Genomic DNA, 24,009 nt, shown 5'->3' with positions numbered 1-24,009 from the left:
TAACCTAGATCTTCCCATGGTGGTTCAGAATGTTAAAAAGAACACCAACAACATCCCATCTGGATACCATGCCAGCAGCTTGAGACTGTCCAGAGGTCTGTGATTTTGTGGGTCTAACAAAGTTTTTCAGCACATAATACTCACAATGTTTTCAAGGAGTATGTTTAAGAAGTTCATATTATTTACTCGAACAAGAAAGAGGATGTAGTTTGGGTTGATTTGATGACTATCAACAGTTTTATCTTGCTAATGAACAGCAAGTAATAGAAGACACAATTGCAAATATTCTAAAATTTCTTGTACCTGTGATATCAGCACCATAGTCCACATCATTGATTATGTCAGCATCCTGGATTGTAAGTTCATCAAATATTGATGTATCATTTCTCCTGTTAAAAAAACAAACAGTATACCATGAAGTATATGATTTAGTTCATTACATTTGAAAATGTTTATTAATGAATGGACCTAATTGGAAATGTGCAAAGCATTGTGGGTAAAATAAATTGGATGACAAATAACACCAATACTATTTGGTTCAATGGCACTGAACAGGTGTAATCAAGGATTTAGACCTACAATCAATTTTTTTAATCAAAAAAATGTTAGTAAATCACTAAAAGACACAAAAAATATAATAATTGTTTCAAAAAATAACAAAGAAATGTCGAATCATTGTGGCATCATATTGGATCATTGTAATCCATGAAACAAAAAATAGACAAAGAGACACATAGAGGGCAGGGTGCGTGGCAACTTTTGGTTCAATTTCTATAGAAATAAAGAAATGTTCTAATATTATAGGACAATAATTGGCTCTTTTTTATCATCCCCTTAAAGCCAGACAACTACACCTTTTCTTAAAGGAAAGTGATTACAAATCACATGAAACAGTATGTCAGTTTAAATATTCTAATAATCTAGAAACAAAGCATTCCCATATGTTTTCAGACTGATTATTAATATCATTTTGCAGTCCAGTTGCCAAAGTGACACAAAAAACCGCAGCAAAGTTAATACATAAGTTGCGTTAGAAGTATAAAATAATGAGGATAAATTGATTTACAGCACACACCTGCATGCTTGACAGTTTAACTACTTTTCTTTTTACAACCTTGTCAAATATCTACTGATCATTTTTAACAAAATTGCTAAATTTGACAGAATTCAAACTTGACTGGGAATCCTTGCTAAAGGTTTTCAGCTACCATTCCTTTAACTCATGTGATTTGCCCTTTTCTTTCAGTTCTTCTTGTTTCTTTACCTTCATGCTTGGGGATGTACACCTGGCCCTATACACACTGCCAGATCTCAAAAGAGAAGACTAATATAGACAGGAACTGTGGTGGCACAGTGGTAGCAAGAATGCCAGAATCATGACTGAAGAAATGCTTGTTTGTGTGTGTGTGTGTGTGTGATTTGGATTTTTAACAAAGCTTTAAAAAAATTTCAGTCATATCGCTACAATGTTTGCAGTGTGGCAGTTTATAGTGATGTCCAGCACTGGGGCATCATGCTGCATACATGTAGCATGATGTCCCACCCAGTCACATTATCCTGATACCAGGCTGACCAGTCCTAACACTAACCTCTTAATGCTGAGCGCCAAGTGAGACAGTTGTAAGTACCATTTTTGTAAGTCTTTGGTATGACTCGGCCGGGGATCGAACCCATGATCTCCCGCATCAAAGGCGGATGCTCTAACCACTAGTGCTGGTTTGAATACTACCCTCAGATCAGTCGTGGTTGACTACCATTTTTTGACTTGGGCAAGACACTTAACTTCAAATGCCTTGGCAAATAATATAACTCTTTTGTAGCTGTGGCAGACCTGCCAAACCCAACAAGAGTCCTTGAGGGAGATTTTGAAAATTTTTCAGGGAGATTTCAGTTATTGCAGGGAGGATTTCAGCAAGGGAGAAACATGCTGAACACATTTACAAAAAGTGAATGGTTTTCAAATAAACATATACCAACTCAATAATAACATGGTTTATTTTTAGATAATAGATAACAATATATAAATAACAGACTGAATAAAACTACAAAACTTAAGTGAAGAACATCAGTTAACACTACTCCTTTGCATCTTTAAAGCATAACTTTGTCAAACTGTCTCTCTGAGCAAACAATACCTTCTTGTTGAACAACAGGAAGACTTTCTAGTGTCTCAGTTTTCATACTAATCCTGAAGTCAGTCCTATTCTTCCTCACAAAACTAAATATTTTTTCACAGGATGCATTGCTGTGAGGGATGGCAATGATGTGGCTCATCACTTTGGCAAGAAGTCCAAATTTTGCTTGACCCATGCCATCTCTGATCTCACCAATTTTGATCCATGGCAGCTGTTGAATTAGGCTCCAGCATTCCAGGAGGTAGTTCTTCAAACTGGTATAGAGAAAACTGCATCTGCAGCTGATCCAGTGAAGCTCCTGCAGGCATGATTGCTGGAAACCACTTCATAAAGAAATCCAGCACTGCAAAGCTGATGAAGGGCCTCGTTATCAAATCTGCTACAATCACATTTTTAAGATGAGGTTCTGAAATATTTCCATGCTTAATTAGATAGTTACATGCTCATGTAAAGAAGACTTTTATAGAGGTAAAGAACTAGTCAGCCTTTTCTTCAGGAAGTTTACATTCTTGCATGAAGATCCAAGCTGACTGACCAATCATTATTTCATCATCAATCTTGATGTTGTATCCAATCCAGAAGTCTTAGTATTTTTATTATCTGTTGATGTATCAATTCAATTGTTGTTTATTCAACTGTACCTTATTTAACCGATCTACCAGTGTATCCTAACTTCACTAAAGATAATCATAATTTTAATGTTGGCACTAAAATTACAATTTGCATCATACAATTAAGGACATAAAAATAAACAATACGATAATCTTTATTTTGGAGAGTTTTTGCACAACTATTGGGGTGCCTGAACATCAGACATGTAATCCAAAAGTTTTGGGTTCCATACCTGCCCATGCCATGCCATGTTAGGTACATCAATGTACTTGGGAAAGGCACCTGACTCCCATTTACTCAGCATGACATAGTCAATGGAGGTTGTGTTATACTGGTACATGGTGGATTTCACCAATAAAATCTGACTCTGCACCAATAAAAGATGAGGCTGTTGGTATTCATGTACCAACAAAATGTAAAACAGGTTTTAAGTCTTGAAAGTTAACTGTCTCAACATCAAAGTCTGTAGGAAGTTGACTTATTCATTTCATACAGTTGTACTTATTCTTTTCATACAGTTGTAGTGCCATATTCCTGCCGACTTTAAACAGTGATTGTAGGCAACAACACAGCACCAGGACAGACAGCTTATCTCATTGATGGATCGCAAGGGTTTGATATCTGACTCACGATGAAACAATATAAATTAAAGCTTCTAATCCATTAATCCAAGTCGACACTTTCTACTTCATTCACTTATTATAATGCTTCATTCTGTTTGTGTTGAGGAATCTGTATGCATGGCCATAGCAATCAATAAGTTCATTTTTTAAATAAAAAGTACTAATGATAAATTTATGCTAGTTCCCTGAAGAAGTGATGCAGATGAAAACAAACATAACATTCAAGTTTCAAAGAACTACTTATCAAAACATTTTTGCTAAGTTTTCCCAGTGTGATCAGATCAGAGATTTATATATTTTTTTATATATTTCAAATTCAAGAGCAGAGAAATAAAAAACTACTGGAAAGAAATTAAGGAACAAGGAGTTTTAATTCCATGCATCAGCGCTGACCCTAAATCAGTTGCACTGAACTTGAAAACAATCACTGATATTCTCTGAGTTGTGAAATAAATGCTTGAATATTGAGATTTGTCATTGTTATGGAGTTGACATTTTAACAAATACAAATGGTGCTTTTATTTAATCATGTTCAAAACAAAATAATAACCATGTTCTTGTTTGCTGTGTGACTGGCTTGGTTTGGATTCTGCCAGTTTCTATTTATAGATGACTGAGTTGTGTGATCAAGCCTCGCTGAAGTTAAAAGCTTTCACTTACACTAAGCCACAAAAAACTAAACATTTTATCAGGTACTTGGAATCACTTTAACTATTTACTTTATAAGTTAACTCTGAACCAACACTGTTAAGAGTGTGTTGATTCAGTTGGTAAGACTGATGATATTGGAATGGTATAACACTATAGTTTGTTCGACACAGTGTTGCAAATTTTATCCTATCTATTACACATTAAATTTCTGAGTCAGCATGATACGATGCACCTAACTGTACCCAATTCATTGAAAATACTTCATGTGAAATGAAATAGGTACTTTTAGCTAAATTTAATGATGCTGATTTGATAATTTACCGAGTTACAGATAGAATAAAATTCATGATGCTGTGTGGAACAAACTACAAGTGAGGTAGCGTTGACTTGTGACACTATCCATTAAGAACGCAGTTCCTGTAAAAGTTAGAAACTCATTTCATTTTCTAAAGTATTGTTTACAACATTATTTTCTTGACTCTATACAAGTGATAAACCATGCACTGATGAGATTGGTTGATTAGCATTTATAATGTAATATTTGGTCTTGTACTGACCTTTTGTTGTCCTTGCTGTACTGATAGTAGCACAACCCTAGCAGAAACACTGTCCAATAATGTGTTAAAACTATCGGAAATAAAAGGTATGCATATCCTTACATCCAGGTGAGTTGATAAAAAATGTATACCCTTTATGTACTTTCTTTTTTCTGAAAGCAACCAAGAAATAAAACTCTGATGGTCTGAAGCAGAACGATCAAGTTTTTCTGCCGAGTATGTGTTAGAGCAACTATACTTACACCTTCTTATAGCTGTTTGTTCCACTTTGTGTGCCACTGTCAGCAGACTGTTCCATGTCTAACTCGGGTGTCGTGGCAACTATGTGGGCAAGAGCATTGTCCAGACCTGATGGTAATGAACAATATGTGAATTAAAATTAAGAATCAAGGCAATGGTCATTGATAAAGTGACTAAAATATTGTCATACTATTTACTAACATGTTAAACAACTGATGTGTGCTTACCAAACATGAAATTTCAAACTATTCATTGTTATTAATTAATGATATATTTATCCAAAAGATGTACAAATTACATTATACCAAGGTCAAAGAAGGAATTGTTTAAAAAAAAGTTTTCAATATACTGGTCCACTGGTATGGAACAACATTCCCAGTGATATAAGGCAGGCTCCTAGCATTTCTTCTTTTCATAATCAATGTCATAAAGGGACGAAATCTTTAGAAAATTGAACAGTTCTAGTACAAAAAATACAGCCTGCTTTTCTGTAATTTTTGCATCATTTTCATACTGAATTTTTCAATGCAGGATGATATTTTATGTTTTATGTATGTTTATGTTTTCACAGATGCATGTGCATGTGTTCCAGGCTTGATAATTTGAATTTTAAATTTTTAAAATTACTTAATTATTTAGTGTCAAGCCAGATTCATCACATCATGTTCTATACACTGTATATATTGTACGTAACAGATAGAAGGCCTCAAGGTAGATTACTTCTGTAACTGTGTTACCTTCTCTAAATAGTCTTTATTATTATTATTATTATTCAAATTACTTGTATACAGGTTTATAAATAGTTGCCCATAATTGCTCTAGGCTTGAGTTATATACAAGACAGCAGAAATACAAAAGAGCATCCAAGATTAAGTTATGAAGGCATTGCATTTCCTTACTTCCAGTTAATTTCTCTCCATGTACTTATTTTTGCAACAAGGAAAAGGGAGGGATTATTTTCTTTAAATATGTTTATTTATTCCACGTGAAACTACAGTCAAACCTATTTATAAAGGTCACCCATAGGACTGGTCAAATCTGTCCTTTATGAGAGGATTACCTATATATACAAGTAACTGGGCACCAAGTTGTGTTTAAATGGAACCTTTTGTATTTGACTAATATATAAGTATCTGCCATAGCAGATTTTAACCTATGTATACAGGTGATGTTCATATCAGGTTTTGACATATATATAGGTGACTGCTATATTGATAAGCCACTAAAATGTGTTTGACTGTACTATCCAGATTTGTATTGTTTGTCAATTGTGGTGTACTGAAGCATATACTATTTCCAACATAATTACCTACAGCCATATTATCACATGGATGATTGTAAATTTTCAACATCTGACAAAATGTCAAGATATTTTACACAAGGTCAATGATGTGATCACATTATTTTTGGAACTATCTTGCAACAGAGGCACCATGATGATGGAGATCATTATGCACATGATAAGACATGTACTTCTTTACAAATCAAACTGTAAATTTGACAAATAAAATTTACATTTGATTTGGTACCACTAATATGTTGTAATTAGCCTTTCCAAGTATTGCCATTTATCTTTCAATTGTAGATCTCTTGGGCTGATTATCTGATTACTTGCGAGAGTACCCCCCCCCCCCCGAATGTTCCATGTAAAATCATGTGCAAATTGATCAAGGAATGTTGAGATGTTAACAGCATCTGTGATTGGACCAAAAAGGACCATACCATAAGTTACCTGACCTTGTTGTAGCCTGGTGAGCTACAAAGGACAAAGAAAATATGAGCATACAATACGTTTACTCACCAGAGCGATGCACAGGCAAAGCAGTAAGATAAAAAAAGAAAAGTTTGAGAATAAAAGCAATATAGAGCAAGCACTTTTTTTTTGTTTTTAAAAAATATATAAATCTCTGATCTGATCACACTGGGAAAACTTAGGCTATTAATGATGATCACTTGTGAAAAGTTGGAGCATTCACCTGTTTAAAGATTTATATTTTATTATTGCTAAGGGTTTAAACAATCCTAAATTATTAAAAAAAAGGATAGGGGTGATCACAAAGAAAAGAATGGGAAAAAGTACTCTGCCCCTAATTACCCATAAAATAATAGCTGAAGGAGCATTTAAACTTTCATCACATCTGCACAGTTGGAATGATCACAAGACTCCTTATCGAATACACAAAGGATCATGTTGTGAGACTCTTTTGGTATGATAGTTATTGCTATCACATTGGTTTTCCCCAAAAGAAAGCCTGTAGAGCTAATTTATGGCAAGTCATAAATTGCTAAATCTTTTTATAGGTCTTATATACTTTGTATTGACCATATCATTAGCTTTCACAAGACTTGTTACAACTGCATAGAAAGTTTTCTTTTCATTTATTTAAGAGGAGACAAAAGTTCCAAGGCCATCATTTTATGTCCAATCTTTCCCAGGATTCACTGCACTATCATACTATTAGGTAAAAGGTGACATCAATTGATGAAATTGATAAATGCAGTCATTTCGAGTGGCGTAGTAATCAGTGATTTTATATGAGTGGACTACTTTAATTAGACAAGACCACAAAATACACAATTAATACAACAGGCACAATAAATACATCTTTTATGAACATACAATCTGTGAGGCCATTTACAGAAAGTGATGCAAATGATGTGCAATTGTGGGAGTCACATTACTTTTCCAAATATCATACCCCCCACCCCATAACAAAATGTTAGAAAACTGTGCATCATTTCTGCAAGCACGACATTTATTTCTTCATTACAGTTTTCTTTTAACGAGAAAAAGAGCTCCATATTTTAAAATTGAATTACTCAATTAAACAAGAAGGCCTGCATGCCAAGCCCATATGAAAACACCGCTACAAAATGTGACTCACAAAATTTGAGAAGTTGAGCAAACATGTTTAAGAATGAAAGGTATTGGCTCCATAATGATTCAGCCAATGTATGAACAAAATCATCCTTTAACCAAAACCTGAAATCAATATTCTATGATTGACTCTGACACAAAGATCAAAGAAGCAAGAGTACATTTTGCAAAATAAATTATCTTAGCACCATAATGATTGATTACAAAGATGAACAAAATCAATCAAAGGGTTTAGAAAACATAAATAAATGACAAAAACAATATTTCAAAAATATAACCCAAATTTTCTATGAATGATTTTGACCATTAGGTCACCATTAAAAAATGACTGCTATGTCTTACTTGTCACTATTATGGGCTCAACAAAAATGATAAATGTTTATTGTATACTATAGTTACTACTAATCTGTTCAGTGACATCTTGAAAGAATTGAAATAACATTTACCTGGCTCTGCAATGAAGGTTTGTTTATGCAATTGTAGAGAAATGAAATAAATTAAGATTATTATGAAAGAAGAGTCCCTCCATGGGGCTGAACTTTTTTCCAGATACCAAAGATTAAAAAAAAGAGTTTCTTTATTTTAACTTCTGACTGTAGAAACCATCTCAGACATTCTTGGGAAAAAAAACCAAGAATTTCAAGAGTGATCAAGAGACCAACTAGAGAACATTAAAAATATTTTGATTAAAAAGCTCGGACAATATGATCATCCACTCACAAGTTGCAATGAGAGTTTCAGGAGTGGCAATATTATCTTCATGATGACTGCTGTGGTGGCCATAATGGATGGTAGACTGGCCCTGTGTTTCTTTAAGAACCAACTAGATATCAGAAGAAATCTTTTGATGAAAAACCAGTGTTTGCATGACCATCAATTTAGGAGAAGCTGCTGCAAGTTATTGTTGTTGCTGTTGTAGTGTTTCACGCCATTTTTCAGCACACGATAGGCTATACATGGCGGCCAGTATTAATGGAGGAAGAACCAGAGAAAACCCCCGGAAAGAACCACTGACCCACGAGAAGCTACTGGCAAGCTTTCTCACATACCCACATTGACTGAATCTAAGACTCGAACCCACGTAGACAGAGGTGAGATGGCAGTGATCCGTATCAGAGAGCACTTTAGACCACTTGGGGTCCCCAGCTGATGTAAGAGTCTAAAGATGGTCACTATGGTGGAAATAATGGTTCATCTAGTTAGAACCATCTACTGACTATTCAGGATGAGAAGCAATAAACAAATTTTCAAGACAGCTGCCAAGGAAGCCATATGTGATGTCAGAATTGCACAATTATCATTCACAACTAACTTGATGTAAAAAATGGTGAAAACCAAATGATATAACCATCCATCCATGAGGAGCAGCAATAATAAGAACCTGAGGATGAACCCTGTGGCTACCATACTGAATGTCCGAGCAGCACCATTAACATTTAGAACCAAATTTGTTAGGGTTAATGCAATATAAAATTTCTTGGTAATCTTCCAAGTAGTTTGGAGGAGCAGTGCTAACAAACATGTACTAATGGATGATGGACAACAGACCACCACATAAGCTCTTAGGTCTATGACCAGACAAGCTACAAAGCACAGCACTAAATATCAGATATAAGCATTATTGCCTCTACTATTTGTGCAAGACATATAAGCATTAATCTATCTACTCTAGTAGCTATGTTGGAATTTATATGTAACCAAATTTCTAGGTAGGCTGTGATAGCCCACTTGGTAGAGCATTGGCTTTATAATCCAAAGGTAATGTGTTTAATACCCATCCAGGCTTGCTGCCTCAGTGTGTCTTTAGGACATACATTTGACTCCCATTTATTCCTTTGTGGGATTGTTTTCTTGAAGCGATTGTTTACCAGCATTGCACCTTGGGTGAACCAGTGGGGACACTCACCCATACAAACTTTGCAGTGTCCCCATGACTTTAATTAATCTCCATGTCTTGATCATTATAGGGGGACAGAAGTAAATATAATGTCTACCCGACAGCTCAGCCAAGATGCAACACTGCCTTATAATATTAAAAGTTCACTTACACTGGATTGCCAATAGAGAATGATGTCTACTAATACTTCCTAATAAATAAACTTTTGCAGTGTATTGAATATCAACCTTGGATTAGGTGGTACACTAGGATTAAGTGTGAACTATAAAAGCACTTAGAAATAAAGCAGGAGAACAGGAAACTTCATATACCTTTTCCTCGTAGCATTGACTTTGTAAATGGTATTTCCTCTGTTTGAAAGGATAAATAAAATTTTTCTATTTAGTAACTCTTATTTACATGTTTTGATGTCTATCTATATTAATTCTGTGACTGAAGTATTTAATCTTCAAGACATTTCATATTGACAGAAAAAAAGGCAACTTCATCTTGTAGACAACTTATGATTTCATCTTGTTAAATTTTTTCACATCAAAATTACTTTGGAGAATTCTTTTTTGTTGGAGGATGGGCAAAACATTTACATGCCAAACAAATTTTGGGTGAAATAAAAGTTTCCAAAAAAAGTTTACTTTTCCATCAAGAAAAACACATAAAAATGAAAGAAAGGACCAATTCTTGGTATAAAATTTGATACATAGATTGCAATATGTACATCAAAATCCCCTCCCTTTGTGTTTAGGTTTACAATAAAACTATATTATATATAGCAGTTACTCCCCCTCCCATCTCAATCTCTGAGACCCCTGTCAAGACAGGAAACCCAATGATCTAAGCTATCTTAACCTCAGAAAAGGTTTTTTTTTTTACTGCTTTATCATCTTTTTATAAGTCTACCGTATCACTGCTAAAGGGCTGTTTTCATATGAGGTTCGGATTTAAGTTGTCTGCTAACAGAAACAAATGCCATAAATAGTAGCACTCAACTTAGTCTTTTATGATAAAGTGATTGCTTAGATCTACACAACTCCTGCTAAATCCATTCAAAATGTGCAGTCATGATGCATTACAATTTATGAAATTGTTCTTATTTATCCTTCTCTTGTTCTATCAGTAGCCAGTATCAACAATGAAATTAAATCTCTCAAACTTCACAGATTCTAATGGATGCTCATATAAGTATGAGAGACTACACTGATCTAAACATGTACAGCTATATCTGCCAGCAAGTTGATATTGTAGGGTTTAATGCCATTTTTCAGCACAAGATAGGCTATACATGGCGGCCAGTATAACTGGTGGCGGAAGAACCCTGGGAAGAAACACCGACCCATGAGAAGCTACTGGCAGGCTTTCTCACGTACCCACATTTGCTGAGCCTGAGACTTGAACTCATGCAGACAGAGGTGAGATGGCAGTGATGCATAATGGTGAGCACTTTGGGCCACTCAGCCACTCTGGACCCCTCTGCCAGTAAGTAAGTGCTTACAGAATAACCACCACTCTAGATGTAAAAATCTGACAAAGCCATTCTCGCATGTGATGTATAATTTTCACCATGATGAAAATGCATACCAAATTTCATGAAGATATCTCAGATTATTTGGAAGATATTAAATGTCAACAGTAAGATGAGACTGACCTACATTTTTTAAAATTAAGAACTGGTCTTGTCATGAAACAAAAATATCACCAGATTTCATGAAGATTCCTCAAATGGTTACAGAGATATTAAGTGCAAATAGTTTTCCAATAATGAGACTGCAACTCAACAAGTAGCAACCTGATAAAAAGTAAAGTTTGTATTTAGCCGAACTTTTACCATGATACAAATACATAAAATTTCATGAAGATATCTTGAACAGTTTTGGAGATATTACTTGGACAAGCTTATGATGGCTGGCCAGACACAATTTGTAATAAAAGTGGAGATAACTCTCAAAATTCTTAACAGACATGGTCCACTTTTGGCAGATCACAATGTCTAGTCATGAAACAAAAGTATACCAGGTTCCATGAAGACATGTCAAAGCGTTCTGGAGACATTAATTAAATAATAATGTGACAAGATAAACTGCCTCCCCTGACAAACATATAAATGCAAACAAACAAATCTACTCAATCAAAAGGAAACAAGCCCAGTTTAAAGAATAACATACAAGTCTACTGCATTTAAAGCAGAAATACATCATTTAAACACAATCATGGGTTGCTCAAACTGGTCTGTCAGGCCTGGACTAATTTCTTGTCATACTATGTGCCTCATTTGCTCTAGCTATCAGACGTCTAAATTCCTAATCTGGCCTGGAGATCAGAAAACTGCAATCGTGTTTGAAACTAAGTTTTCATTCAGAGTCAGTTAGACATTAAAAAAGTAAAGTCTTTTAATACTGGCTGATGCAACATCTTAAGCTCAAACTGACAAGGTTTATGTCTTCAGGCCCCGTTTTTTTTACAGTTTGAGCAATCAATGTTTTAGTATATGTATACGTTTTACAATATGTATACATGCAAAGTGATAGATATCATTACATAAAAATGTAATCAAACACTACATTAAGGATATGGAATCAAAAACAATGCAGGAAGAAGGTGAACACATTCTTACCATCATGCAAATTAACAAACTTGTTCATGTGCTTAATTTTGTAATATATGATACAATCAAATTATTGGAGGGTTCTACATTAATGAGAACAAAAACATGAATACAACTTGTGACACATTCAAAATTATGTTCATTGTATATGCAGAAAAGCATATAGAACTATCCCACTAAATACATGTGGTGTTGATTATATATGCTTCAAGTCTTTTCTTCTCATTATCTCTTAACAGGTAAATGATAAAAAAAATTAATAAAATTTTTGAAAAATATACTGAAACACTTACCTCTGATGAGCATTTTTGATTGAGAGTATTTAGTACTGTTGGATGTGCTACATAACTGACAAACTATAATGAGGGAGAAAAGTATTTATTTCCTCCCATGAATAAGATTTGAGTTACATCCCTTTATATGTACCCTCTCTCTCTCTCTCTCTCTCTCTCTCCCCATATATATATATATATATATATATATATATATATATATATATATATATATATATATATATATATATATATATATATATATATAAGGCCTTTAATGATCAAAAGGACAAAAGAGCTAAATGTAGAAAGTGTCTTATTGTCTTATTATTAAAAACAGTATACATCATATTATTTGCTTGGAGGATGAACTCCCTCCAAGCCAAAAATCCCCCATTTCATTAAGTGTTCACAAAGTTCAACTATAGTGGTTCAACATACTTAACCCATTTGTTGGAAAGAGTTGAAACAAAATAAATATCAAAATTTAAAAACGAGAAAGAAGAGAAAAATCCTCCTATCTGCAGCAACATTATATTACATACCTGGAATGTGATCTTCCTCAAAAGCATCTTCTGCACTACTAAAACTAATATGCTGTGGTCCTCTGACTGGCAAGATAGGGGAGATAGCAGTATTAGGAGGAACTGCAGTGCTATCAGCTGACTCTACTCTATTTTCTAAACGTTTTTTATCCATACTTCTGTCTTTTTTTATCACAGACATATCACTCTCAGAGACTTGCTCTGAGAGCCTGGATCTAACTTTCTCTGATCCCCTATCAAGAGTCTGTTCCTGAGGAGAACTTGTTATGTGTTTGTGTATAATCTCTTTTTCAGATACAATTTTTTCTAATCTGTCACTTGACTTGTAATCTGATTTAGTCTCAGTTCCTTCATGATCAAACTGGCTGGTGGAAGCAGGGACTGAGGCATGGGGCTGTACTTTCTCAGCTGCTTTTTCTAATGACAAATACATGGAAAGAAAGCAAAATAAAACTAAAAAGGATGGGAAAATATAAAGCACACAAACCATACCTCAAGCAAAACATCAAGATCAAATCAAGCTAAAATAAACTGCAATTAAAAGATTTCATCAACAGTAACATTGTGAAAAGTTAGCTACTTGAAGCTAGAACAATAACACAATAAAGATCAAATAAAAACAAATTTGAAATATTTCAGCATATATGAAATGTGACCATGCTAAATGAAAGTGAATAAATCAAGTTACATGTAACTATCACTATATCTCAAGACTGAACAATAAAGAGCATTTTAAATCTGCAATTACAGTTTAGATAATTTAAGAACTATGATAATTACTTTTATAACACATACTATATGGATGTCATACTTGTTATAATTTTGTGAAAATATTTTAAACCTAGTTTAATGATTCTAAAGGACAAAATGCAGTACATCTTGAGCAGAGTTCTCCACAGAACTTCAGAAATGGGGGTGGAATATCCTTGGTTGTTAAAAACTGATGGCAAAAATGGAAATTAGAAGGTAAACATTTGGATCAAAACAATGAAAATAAAACTTAACATTAGGTCATCATTAGAGGGTAATAACTTACAATTAAAGGGGCAAATATTAAATTATCTTAAAAATGACATATTTTACACAAAAAATTGTTTGACATTTCCACCAGACTAGTGTCTATTTTATTGTCAACCTGTCTCATCTTGTCCCAGTGAATTTTAATAAATAGGACATGTAATACTATTTACATGTAATAAAAAATCAACAATGAAAAAAATGAGAAAAGCAGTTAAGTATTTCCGTATTGCACAATTTTTTCTTTTAGTTTACTGAGAATTAGTTTTCACTGTTATTTAAATTTGTATTACTTTACATTGTTATTATTGTTTTTACTTTCCTCTAACCTTCTTGCTCATTTCAACATCTTTGTGCCCATATCCATTCAGTGCATAATAAGTTTTAGTATTTTAGCTTAAACAATTCCTAAAATGACTGAGTGATCGATTTTGATGTTTTGTATGTATGGGTATGTCATAATCAGAAATGTGTGCTGGATCTATTATGCATCAGCAATATGATCAGAATGGTTGCAAGTCTATCAATGCAAATGTTAAGAATGATGTTAGTGGGTCAGACTGCCTGTCTACCTAGGCACCAACATGAAAGTTTTAATGCATTATCAATGTGGCATTAGAATGTAAAATTTCCATGCATTTCATTTCTGTCTGGTTTCTTTACAAGATGACAAATTACACCAAACTTTAAATTGCTGGTGTGTATGTAGCACTGCATGCAGCAAAATACTGACTGGGATCAGGATGACCGAGTTAAAATAAAACTATAAACTATGATTTATAACTTTATCATTATGTTATGGGATATTTCAAATGTTCACCCAATTGAAGATAAAGAATATTTCTTTTATTTCTTGCCTCTTCTACTGAGATTTAGTTGTAAGTTAATTAATCAACACAAAGTTGCTTGCAACAAGTAACAATTCTATATTCACAAGAATATTTTTGTTTTTAAAGATGAAGCATTGGTAATCAAGAAGTATGTACAGATTTATATCTTTGGGTTTAACGGAAGATGATTGTTACATCCACCATTCCACTGTTGCAACCTTTTTAAATCATAAAAGGCTTTTCCTCAATTCCTTATACTAGACATACCAAAGTTTATATAAAACCCATGTAATATTCCAGGCATGTAATTAAGTTATTGCTAGTCAACTTAATTCTATGTGTACTTACTCTGAAAGTTATTAGTTCATAGTTTATTCAACAGCAGTTCTCTTGCAGTGATTTTTCATCATACATGACATTTTCCACCAGACTTCTGTCTTCTCAATAGCTGTGATGTTATTTTTATTATTGTTATAAAAATTTTTATCACAAATAAGAAATTTAAAAATATTGATCAGTTTGGATATTTTATGACAAAAATTAATGAGCTGAATGAGATGTGATGGCATTTCCAGGCAAACAGAACCAACACGACTACAAATTATAGCAAGAAACATTTCAAACATCTCTATATCATTAACATGCAGACAGATAATATGTGACATACTTGTAGCTGTTGCAGACTCCCTAATTTCTATCTTGTCTGTATTTTGTTCCTTATCACTTGTAACTATTTTGCGTCTATCCTCGATATTTCTGTTATTATCAACATTTTCATATTTTTCTGGAGATTCCACATCACCAAGTTCACTACGAATACTGATGGTAGAGTCCTTGCCACTACGAGGTGAAATCATATCAAATGCACTGGCATCAGGGGGACTGTCTGCAGACTTCAAGGGTGTACTGCCTTGCCGGTCAATCAAATTCACTGGCTTCAGATTTGGCAAGTGGAAGAGACCCCTAAATGAGACAGATATTAAGTAACAACAAAAAAGGCAGAGATAAAAAGACACAGGAAATATACAATATTCTGATATAAGTATGAAGGACAGACACTGTGAAGTAATGTTTTCTGATAAAATGTATATATAATCTTGATTTTATATATTACAACTGACAGACAGTGCACTGTGTGGGTAAAGCCCAAAAAATTGCATCTCACTGGGAAAAGTATGGCTATTAATTATGTGAAGAGTAGAAGTGCATTTTTTGCATACACAGATACCCTCTCTGGAAAATAAATTTGACAAAAGGCAGATATGAGCCAAACCTTGACATCTGTTTACATGAAAATAGTAATGATTTCCAACTAAAGCTTCTTTCAGAGGCTTAGACACACCATTTTTCGGTGCTAAATATGGCCATTCTTATTCTTGAATGGGAAATGCAAATAATTTTTTGTTACTGTGTTATTTCTTCTTTCTTAAGTCAGGTATTCATGTACTAGGAACCTGCTACAGTTAGTACAGTTTACGCTTTGTTGCTGTCTGACAATTATTATTGCAGTGCAGGAGAAAATTCATAAAACGAACACGCTATTACTCCAACAAATGAGAAAATGTGCAAATGAACAAATGATTACTCCAACAAATGAGCAAATGTTCCTTACGTACTTGAAATATGAATACTAGAATAAACTTCATATCTTAAATATCTTTTGTTTTTATAGTCTAATAATACTAGCAAAAAAAGAGAACAGGTCTTACACCTGTACATATCCAATGGGTTGCCATGCAAGAAAATCTATATGTGAACAAGCAACATTTGGAACATGGAGCAAATATGATCCAAGGTAGGATATATAGTCGAGTTATCTGAACAGACCAACATGCTGGAAATGTAACATGTCCCAATTGGAAAAGCTGATATACTGTGAAGTAAATGACATACACAGGGATGCTTATGTTCATTGGAAAGGAAAAGATGTTGATACAATGCCCATCCTTACTAATAGGAATGTTAAGAGGATATGAGACAGGCAAAATGAGGTGATGTTGATAGAAGTAATGTAAATTTGCAAAAGAAAACTAAATCAAGCTGAGTGCATTCATTAAACATTGTGAATCTGGCAGAAAGATGACAAGTAGAAATGAAGAGCTGCCTCTACAAGATTCAATGATATAGTCTACACATAAGATAAAGGAAAGATGAGACAGATTCTTCTACTTCTAAACAATCCTAAAACATGCTAAAAATAAATATTGAATAACAAGGAAGAGTTACGGAGTCCAATACTGTAATGAACATTAGAACCACACTTGTAATGCTGCTTGCTTTTCTTTGGACACATACTTATTCAGGACTAATGTGTTATACAGGACTAGGCCTGTGACTAATTTGAGAAATTCTATTTTTGTTTGTGTGTAACCACTTGCCCTTCTTATTTTCACTACGATCAAATCCAGTAAAACTTTTTGTATGGATGTTTCTTTTAAATTTCTTACAAATTATTTAGGATAATTCTTTTGAAGCATTTTACTACAACATTAGTCTGTCTTCTTTTGAATAATAATTTGGCTTAAATATAAACAGTGTCAAGGTGTTTTTTATATATGTAGATATGGTTTTTGAAGAACAATACTGTTAAGAAGTTTACAATTTCTTTAGTGCATCTCTGTACATTTACATGTGAAAGAAATAATTTAGCAATTTTTTTACAATACAAAACAATTATGTATATCATAGTGGTTGCAACATAAATCTAAATAGCAACTGCAAATTAATCTTACGTTCATATCAGTTCCATCTAAAAATATCTCAAAAATAAAGATTCAGATGCCTATCAAATATGAAAATAAAATAAGGTTTTTCAAGGAAGCAAAATGTGATTTCTAAAAAGAAAAAATATCCTGGGTTTAAAAAAATTATTTGTTCAATATTTTAATATGTGCCATTGCCCCTTATATTTCATATCTGATGCAAGAAATCTGCAAAAAAAGGGATGAAAGATTGCTACTGTAGATTTTGGACTGACTGATCAAGTGCACCCCTGGCTAGCTAACTGAACAGGGTGCACTCATTGCCCATGAAGAATACAATGATCAATAGCTGATGGAAATGTCTTATCAGTTTCATTAGCTTGAGAATCAACTGAAAATAACTGGCTGATGATCACAGATACAAAATGTAAAGATGACAAGATGAAATCGTCAGCAATAACACTGCCGCATTTATCTGCGAAGTCACATGAAGGAAGGAACAACTACAGATTAGAATGCCCAAAATAAATTCTGAAGAGGAATCATAACCAAAGCATTATGAATTCAAATCCCAGTATTGGGCACATTACTGTGGTCGCTGATAATGATGTGTTTGAATTTTCTTGAATAAACAAGAAAGAGGCAAGGTCCTTTGCAACCCCTATATTTTTCTAGATGATAATCCCAGTATTGGGCACATTACTGTGGTCGCTGATAATGATGTGTTTGAATTTTCTTGAATAAACAAGAAAGAGGCAAGGTCCTTTGCAACCCTTATATTTTTCTAGATGATACAAGTTTCTGACCTTTTAGGGGCCCTTGGGCCTTCTTTTCCATTTCTGGAATGAACACTGTATTTTTATTTTAAATTTTTGTTGCATAAACTTTTATTTTGAATATTTAATAACAATAAACAAAATTACTTCATACTGGAAAGAAGTAAAACAATGCTCATGATAAGACAAAAGATGCTAAACAAATGACACCTTTTAATTGCTTGTTGCTTTATGCATCAAAGAAACAATTAATGGAATGGAATTAAACATTGTAATATTTTATGAGCTGCAATGGCCTTCCACTTGGTCAACTGTAATATCTTTCATAACCGTGAAATTTACTGACATGAAAAATTCAAGCACATTTAACATACTGGAAAGTTGGCCAATTGTTTAAATTAGAAAAGTGCAGTTAAGAATTGTGTAACACATTTAAAGTTCACTCTGGATTTATCACCTGGTGAGTCTAAATGAGTCAGTTCTGACACCTTAGTGAATGACTCAAACTACTAAAAGTAATGAGTGTTAAAAAATAAGAGGATTAAAATCAAGTTCTTTCTTTATTTACCTGTGCTGAGAACAAACTTGAATTTGAAACACCTTATAGGTGTTGTTGTTGTTGTTGTTGTAGGGTTTAATGCCATTTTTCAGCACAAGATAGGCTATACATGGCAGCCAGTATTAATGGTGGAGGAAGAACCCAGGAAATCCTCGGAAAGAACCACCGACCCACGAGAAGCTACTGGCAAGCTTTCTCACATACCCACATTGGCCAAATCCGAGACTCGAACCTACGCAGACAGAAGTGAGATGGCAGTGATCCGTAACGGAGAGCGCTTTAGACCACTCGGCCACTCGGGGCCCCCCTTATAGGTGTAAAAATGCCTAAAAAATAATCAAGTTAGCAGAAATGTTTTACAGGAAAGTAATTTTTTTCTGACCAGAAATATTTGCCAAATGTGTACTGTTTTTTTTGGCCAGAATACATTTTCCTTGCAAACTGCAAAACAAGCAATCATTGGACTGACCCATGTTTCAAACAAAGTGTGAATTGGCCAATTACATGGTGCACATAGCTGAGCAATTAGCTTCCCTCTACAGCCAGTTACCAGTGTTCAATAAGGTGTTAAGTATCAGCTGATAATCACTGTTAGGTACTTTCCAATGCTTGGCAGCCAATCAGATCTCAATCAGATAAATTCTGACTCAAGGAAAGGTTAAGTTTACCGTATGTACTTGTTTATAAGTTGAATCAAACTACAAACATAAAAGATCTTGATCCGACATAGCATAATGCACCTGCAGACCAAGGTCTGTGTTGTCTGTTTTACTTAATTCTCCTAACTGCATAGACTCAGATCTGCCAGTGCATCATGCAATAGCCAATCTGGGTCTTGCCAGTTTGCAGTTGGTCTCATATTGCACGTAAGTATAGATGGTAACACACTACCCCTTTTAGAGCAAGGGCTCAGCCTTTAAAATACAACCTTCTGAACGATACAAATAAATTAAAAAATTATATGATGTATTTTACTTATTCAAGGCATTATAGTACATAGTGTGGTTCTAAATCTGCATGCTTGTAAGGAAATCTTACATATTGGCAATCGTTGGTGAAGTCTGAGTGGCACGCTGAGCTGACTGGAACATGCTCTGACTACATTTTCGTGATCCTCTATCAATACTGGAAAACCAACTGTATGTGCAATGCCACTTAATTATTACCTGAGATTTCTATTTCTTCACAAGACAAATAACTAGTACTTCTATGGGCATAATGGGCACAAATTTGATACAAAGAATGAATGTCAAAGATTCTTATGCTACCAGCTGTACTGTTTTGAATGTCAAAATATATGTGATCATAAGATTTTTTAAAAAGAAGTTCAGATTTCTTTCTGCAAACATATGCTATGCCATGATCAAAATAAGGTATCTAATTCTGACATACATTATTAAGTATTTCTGCAAACTTTGTCAAAAAATGTAAGTAATAACTTGGAGTATTACATCTCATTCATCAAAACAAAATTATATGACAACAGTCACATCTTTTCATGTTGAAGAAAAAGGACTCTGAACTGAATGAATCAACCAACTGATGGAAAAACAAAGTTCTGAAAATGCCAGGAGAGTCTTAATGAAAGTAAGCAAATATATTAACATTCTGTTCTTGACAAATACTTGTATCACAACCTCAACCCATTAATATTTGGGTAGGTAGACACCAAGTTTCTTCCCATTTCATGTGAGGACAAATATATATTCTGGGATCTTTTATATTATGGTCATGACTCTGCAACATATGCATGCATGCCAACCCACCAAGAACTATAAGCATAATTATTGCTAAGTGGCAAAAAACCCCAAAGTAATTTGGGCATTAAAAAATGTAATCTGTATGTTACAAACCATAAATTCACCACACTGCATGAAAAAGTTGTATTTATTTTTGCTACTAACTTGATTCTGCAGTTGGTCAAAACTTTTGTCACAAATGGCAAAATCCATGTGGATTATAACCAGAATAAAAATGCAAAATATACCTGCAAATTATTTATAATCAGCACTCACTTTCACTAGTAACTTTCACTAAATGATTGTGAACCTGAAGTTGTGAATACTGCAATGGGCATTACATGCTCAATCCGAGTGCTGTATTACATTATTCTTATATTCTTCTTTTAAAGTCTGTAATGCAATGTTGATTTGTCCTTTCTTCTGATCTGACATGATTTGAAGTTTGAAAAGATCCATCAGCTTTAATATTTTCAGTCATATTACATCCACATGTCTCACTGTAAAGCTCTTTTGCTTAATATCTGGCACCATTTTCTTTAACACATTAACCCCTAGCGACGACTTAACAGGGCAGGAGGTAGTAGCCTACTGCCGAGCTCTGTAGCGTCATGGTCATGCATGATACACTAAAGTGGGTGGTATTATAGAAAGGTAGACAGATGTAGTTCTACAATGATACCAAATAATCTGGAATATCTAGTTGTATTACAAAATACAGATTAAAAAACCTCCTTTTTTGGACCCAACTTTTTTCTACCCAAAATTCGCCCGTGGTTGGAAACAGATTTTGTGTCTGGATTTTAGACTTTTTGGTTTCAGATCTAAGGCAAACCAGTATGAACTGCAAACAGACAGATGAGCCTTTGCAAAAGCAGGATAAGATGGGCATTTGGAATAAAGAGTGGTCTCCATACAAAAATAATGGCTCCGTTTAGCAAAAATAAAAATATAAAACTTTTACCCTTCTGATCATGCGCAAGTCAAATAGTCAAAGAAAAACAATGTTTCTAACACAACTAGGCAGTATGTTATTGAAAGATGACCAGGGTTTGGTGTTTTCGAGTCTATTCAGAAATAGCTTTCAAAATGTGTTTCCTACTTGATTTTCAGGCGAAAATGACAAAAAGCTCCAGGGGTTAATGTGTTAAAAGTATAGAAAGTTCTGCTACCTACTTACCATATTAATATAATAAATCTGTGAGGCAAAGTTTCAAATATATGAAACACGTTTTCTTGGAAATGGGTCATATATAGTTGCTATAAACAGAAAATATGGAAAGTAAATGTATGTCTACAACATCTAATACTCTTACAATATTCTTATGCAGCAGTCATCTTTTAAAGAATATTCCCAAATTTATACGAGTGGGAGCAGAGAGATGATAATAAAAATGACAAACTTTTTATTGCTTTATTTTTTTTATATTTGCCAAAAAAGTTTAATCCATATACAGGCGAGCACAAGACATTATTTCATGAAAAAAGTGTAATGATCACGCCAAATGCATAATGGTTGGCATGTATGGATATGGTGTGAATTTTTTTTTATAAAAAAAAATGACTATCAATGAATCTTTTAAAAATATCTACAGCTTACAGACTCACCTGGACCTTGGACTATTTGACATTTCTGTTATCCTGTCTGTTCCCATCAGAATTTTTGCTCTCTCCATATAATCCATATGTGTCCTCATTAGCTACAACAAAAACAAAGCATTGAGACAACAATGATCAAATACATTAGTTTCACGGAACATTGCATCTTACCAATGTTATGTATATTTCTTTTGTCTTTTGTGTGCTTGACCTTTGTCCATGATTCAGGATCAAGTTTTGGTGCATACCTGCTGTTTGTCTTATTTGTAAATTATAAATAGATGTTTACTTTGGTCTGATTTCAAGAACTAGCCTTGATTATAACCGTAAAAGTTTCTAGAAACAAGGTTGCTATAAGGTTGCGAACAATAACAGTTTTCATTCCTCCTTTTAATATCAGTCTGGAATCATTTATTATTGTGTTCAGATAGCATTTGCTAGGTATATTCATAGGACATACAAAGTGCTCATTGGCTGTTGCAACTAAAACACTATTATGGGATTATTGTGAATTCCTTCAAAGAAAATTTGGATTGTATCAATTGTGATACAACAAGACTACTAACACATCAGCTTATTCAAGGATATTGGAATATCAACACATTCTAGACCGGAATTCATTTAGAACACTCTATACTTTATGACTTGAGATAGATGATTTAGGATATCTGGGATTTAATTCACAATACAATAGGCTCCTTTAAAAGTTTCACTTTGTAATCTAGGGAAATAGATTTGTTGAATTTTATAAATTTGTTGATTTGCTTTTTTCTGGTATTTGGTTTAAGATCATAGAGTTGTAACGCCGTGATGTGCCCTTCCTGCATCCATATTTACAAAATCAACAAAATGGATAAAACTTCCTTTTGAATTAAATGTTTCTGACAGAAAACAACAACAACAGAAACAAATATTTTACCTCCATCAAATATAATTTTAAATTAAAAAAGACCACATTCTGCATGAAAAGACATTTTTATAAGTTTAATTCAAGTACAATCATCTGTGAGAGTTCTATCACATTTCAACTTGTGTACCACAGACAGCATGTTATATATGTTTAATAGTCCTCTATGGGGGTCAAGGTCAGGTATGGTCAATCCTGGAGATTACTGAGCGACTAGTCTCAATATACTATGCTTTCTCAAACTAACCTTAATGTGTCAAAATCATTATTTTCTTGTCAGATTTACCATGGCTGTGACCTCTGACCTTTAACTCACAATGTATAGATTTAATAATAGCCCTAAGTGCAGGCCATCCAATAAAATTAATAAATTTGTTTCAAAGGTCATTCTGCAAAATCTGTTTTCCTTTGAGCTACAATGACAAAGACCATTCAACTTTTGACCCTAAATCAATAAACTCTGCTTAAGATATGTGGTCAAGAATTAAAATTATCATGTAAAACCATTATTCTTCTTATACATGGCGGCCAGTATTAATGGTGGAGGAAGAACCCGGGAAATCCCCAGAATGAACCACCGACCCTTGAGAAGCTACTAGCAAGCTTTCTCACATACCCACATTGGCCAAACCTGAGACTTAAACCCATGCAGACGGAGGTGAGATGGCAGTGATCCGTAACGGTGAGTACTTTAGCCACTCGGCCACTCGGGGGCTCTAACAGTCAGTAATACTGACCTTATAACCCCACAATAAATAGGCTTCTTCATTACCCAATGTGCAAATCATCCACAAACACTTTGGTAAAGGTAGACAGTTGATAACTGAATTGTTTTTTACAGAAACTATTAGAAAAATTAATTCAGTCACTT

General features: G+C 33.9%; 1 protein-coding gene across 17 annotated transcripts in view; it reads right to left on the bottom strand.

The window, feature by feature from the left end:
* LOC149797568 (C-Jun-amino-terminal kinase-interacting protein 4-like) overlaps window positions 1-24,009 on the bottom strand; it is a 243,704-nt gene that overhangs the window by 193,930 nt on the left and 25,765 nt on the right. For 13 of the 17 annotated variants that reach the window (XR_016421848.1, XM_089962454.1, XM_089962453.1 and 10 more), the window contains exons 4-10: window positions 22,241-22,332; window positions 19,932-20,030; window positions 15,524-15,819; window positions 13,010-13,426; window positions 9,905-9,943; window positions 4,821-4,926; window positions 304-389 (exon numbers count right to left, since the gene is read on the bottom strand). Coding sequence is in view for 16 of the 17 variants with exons in the window: in XM_089962454.1 (XP_089818580.1) it covers window positions 304-389; window positions 4,821-4,926; window positions 9,905-9,943; window positions 13,010-13,426; window positions 15,524-15,819; window positions 19,932-20,030; window positions 22,241-22,332 (1,135 nt within the window). In the remaining variant the exon portion in view is untranslated. The remainder of the gene's footprint in view (window positions 1-303; window positions 390-4,820; window positions 4,927-9,904; window positions 9,944-13,009; window positions 13,427-15,523; window positions 15,820-19,931; window positions 20,031-22,240; window positions 22,333-24,009) is intronic. The other 4 variants (XM_089962456.1, XM_089962460.1, XM_089962450.1 and 1 more) reach the window with 3 other exon arrangements.

The sequence above is a fragment of the Sinohyriopsis cumingii genome, chromosome 6, assembly GCF_028554795.1.
Source record: "Sinohyriopsis cumingii isolate HCF-2022 chromosome 6, ASM2855479v2, whole genome shotgun sequence".
Classification (NCBI taxonomy): domain Eukaryota; kingdom Metazoa; phylum Mollusca; class Bivalvia; order Unionida; family Unionidae; genus Sinohyriopsis; species Sinohyriopsis cumingii.
This window is presented reverse-complemented; position numbering and strand designations above follow the sequence as displayed.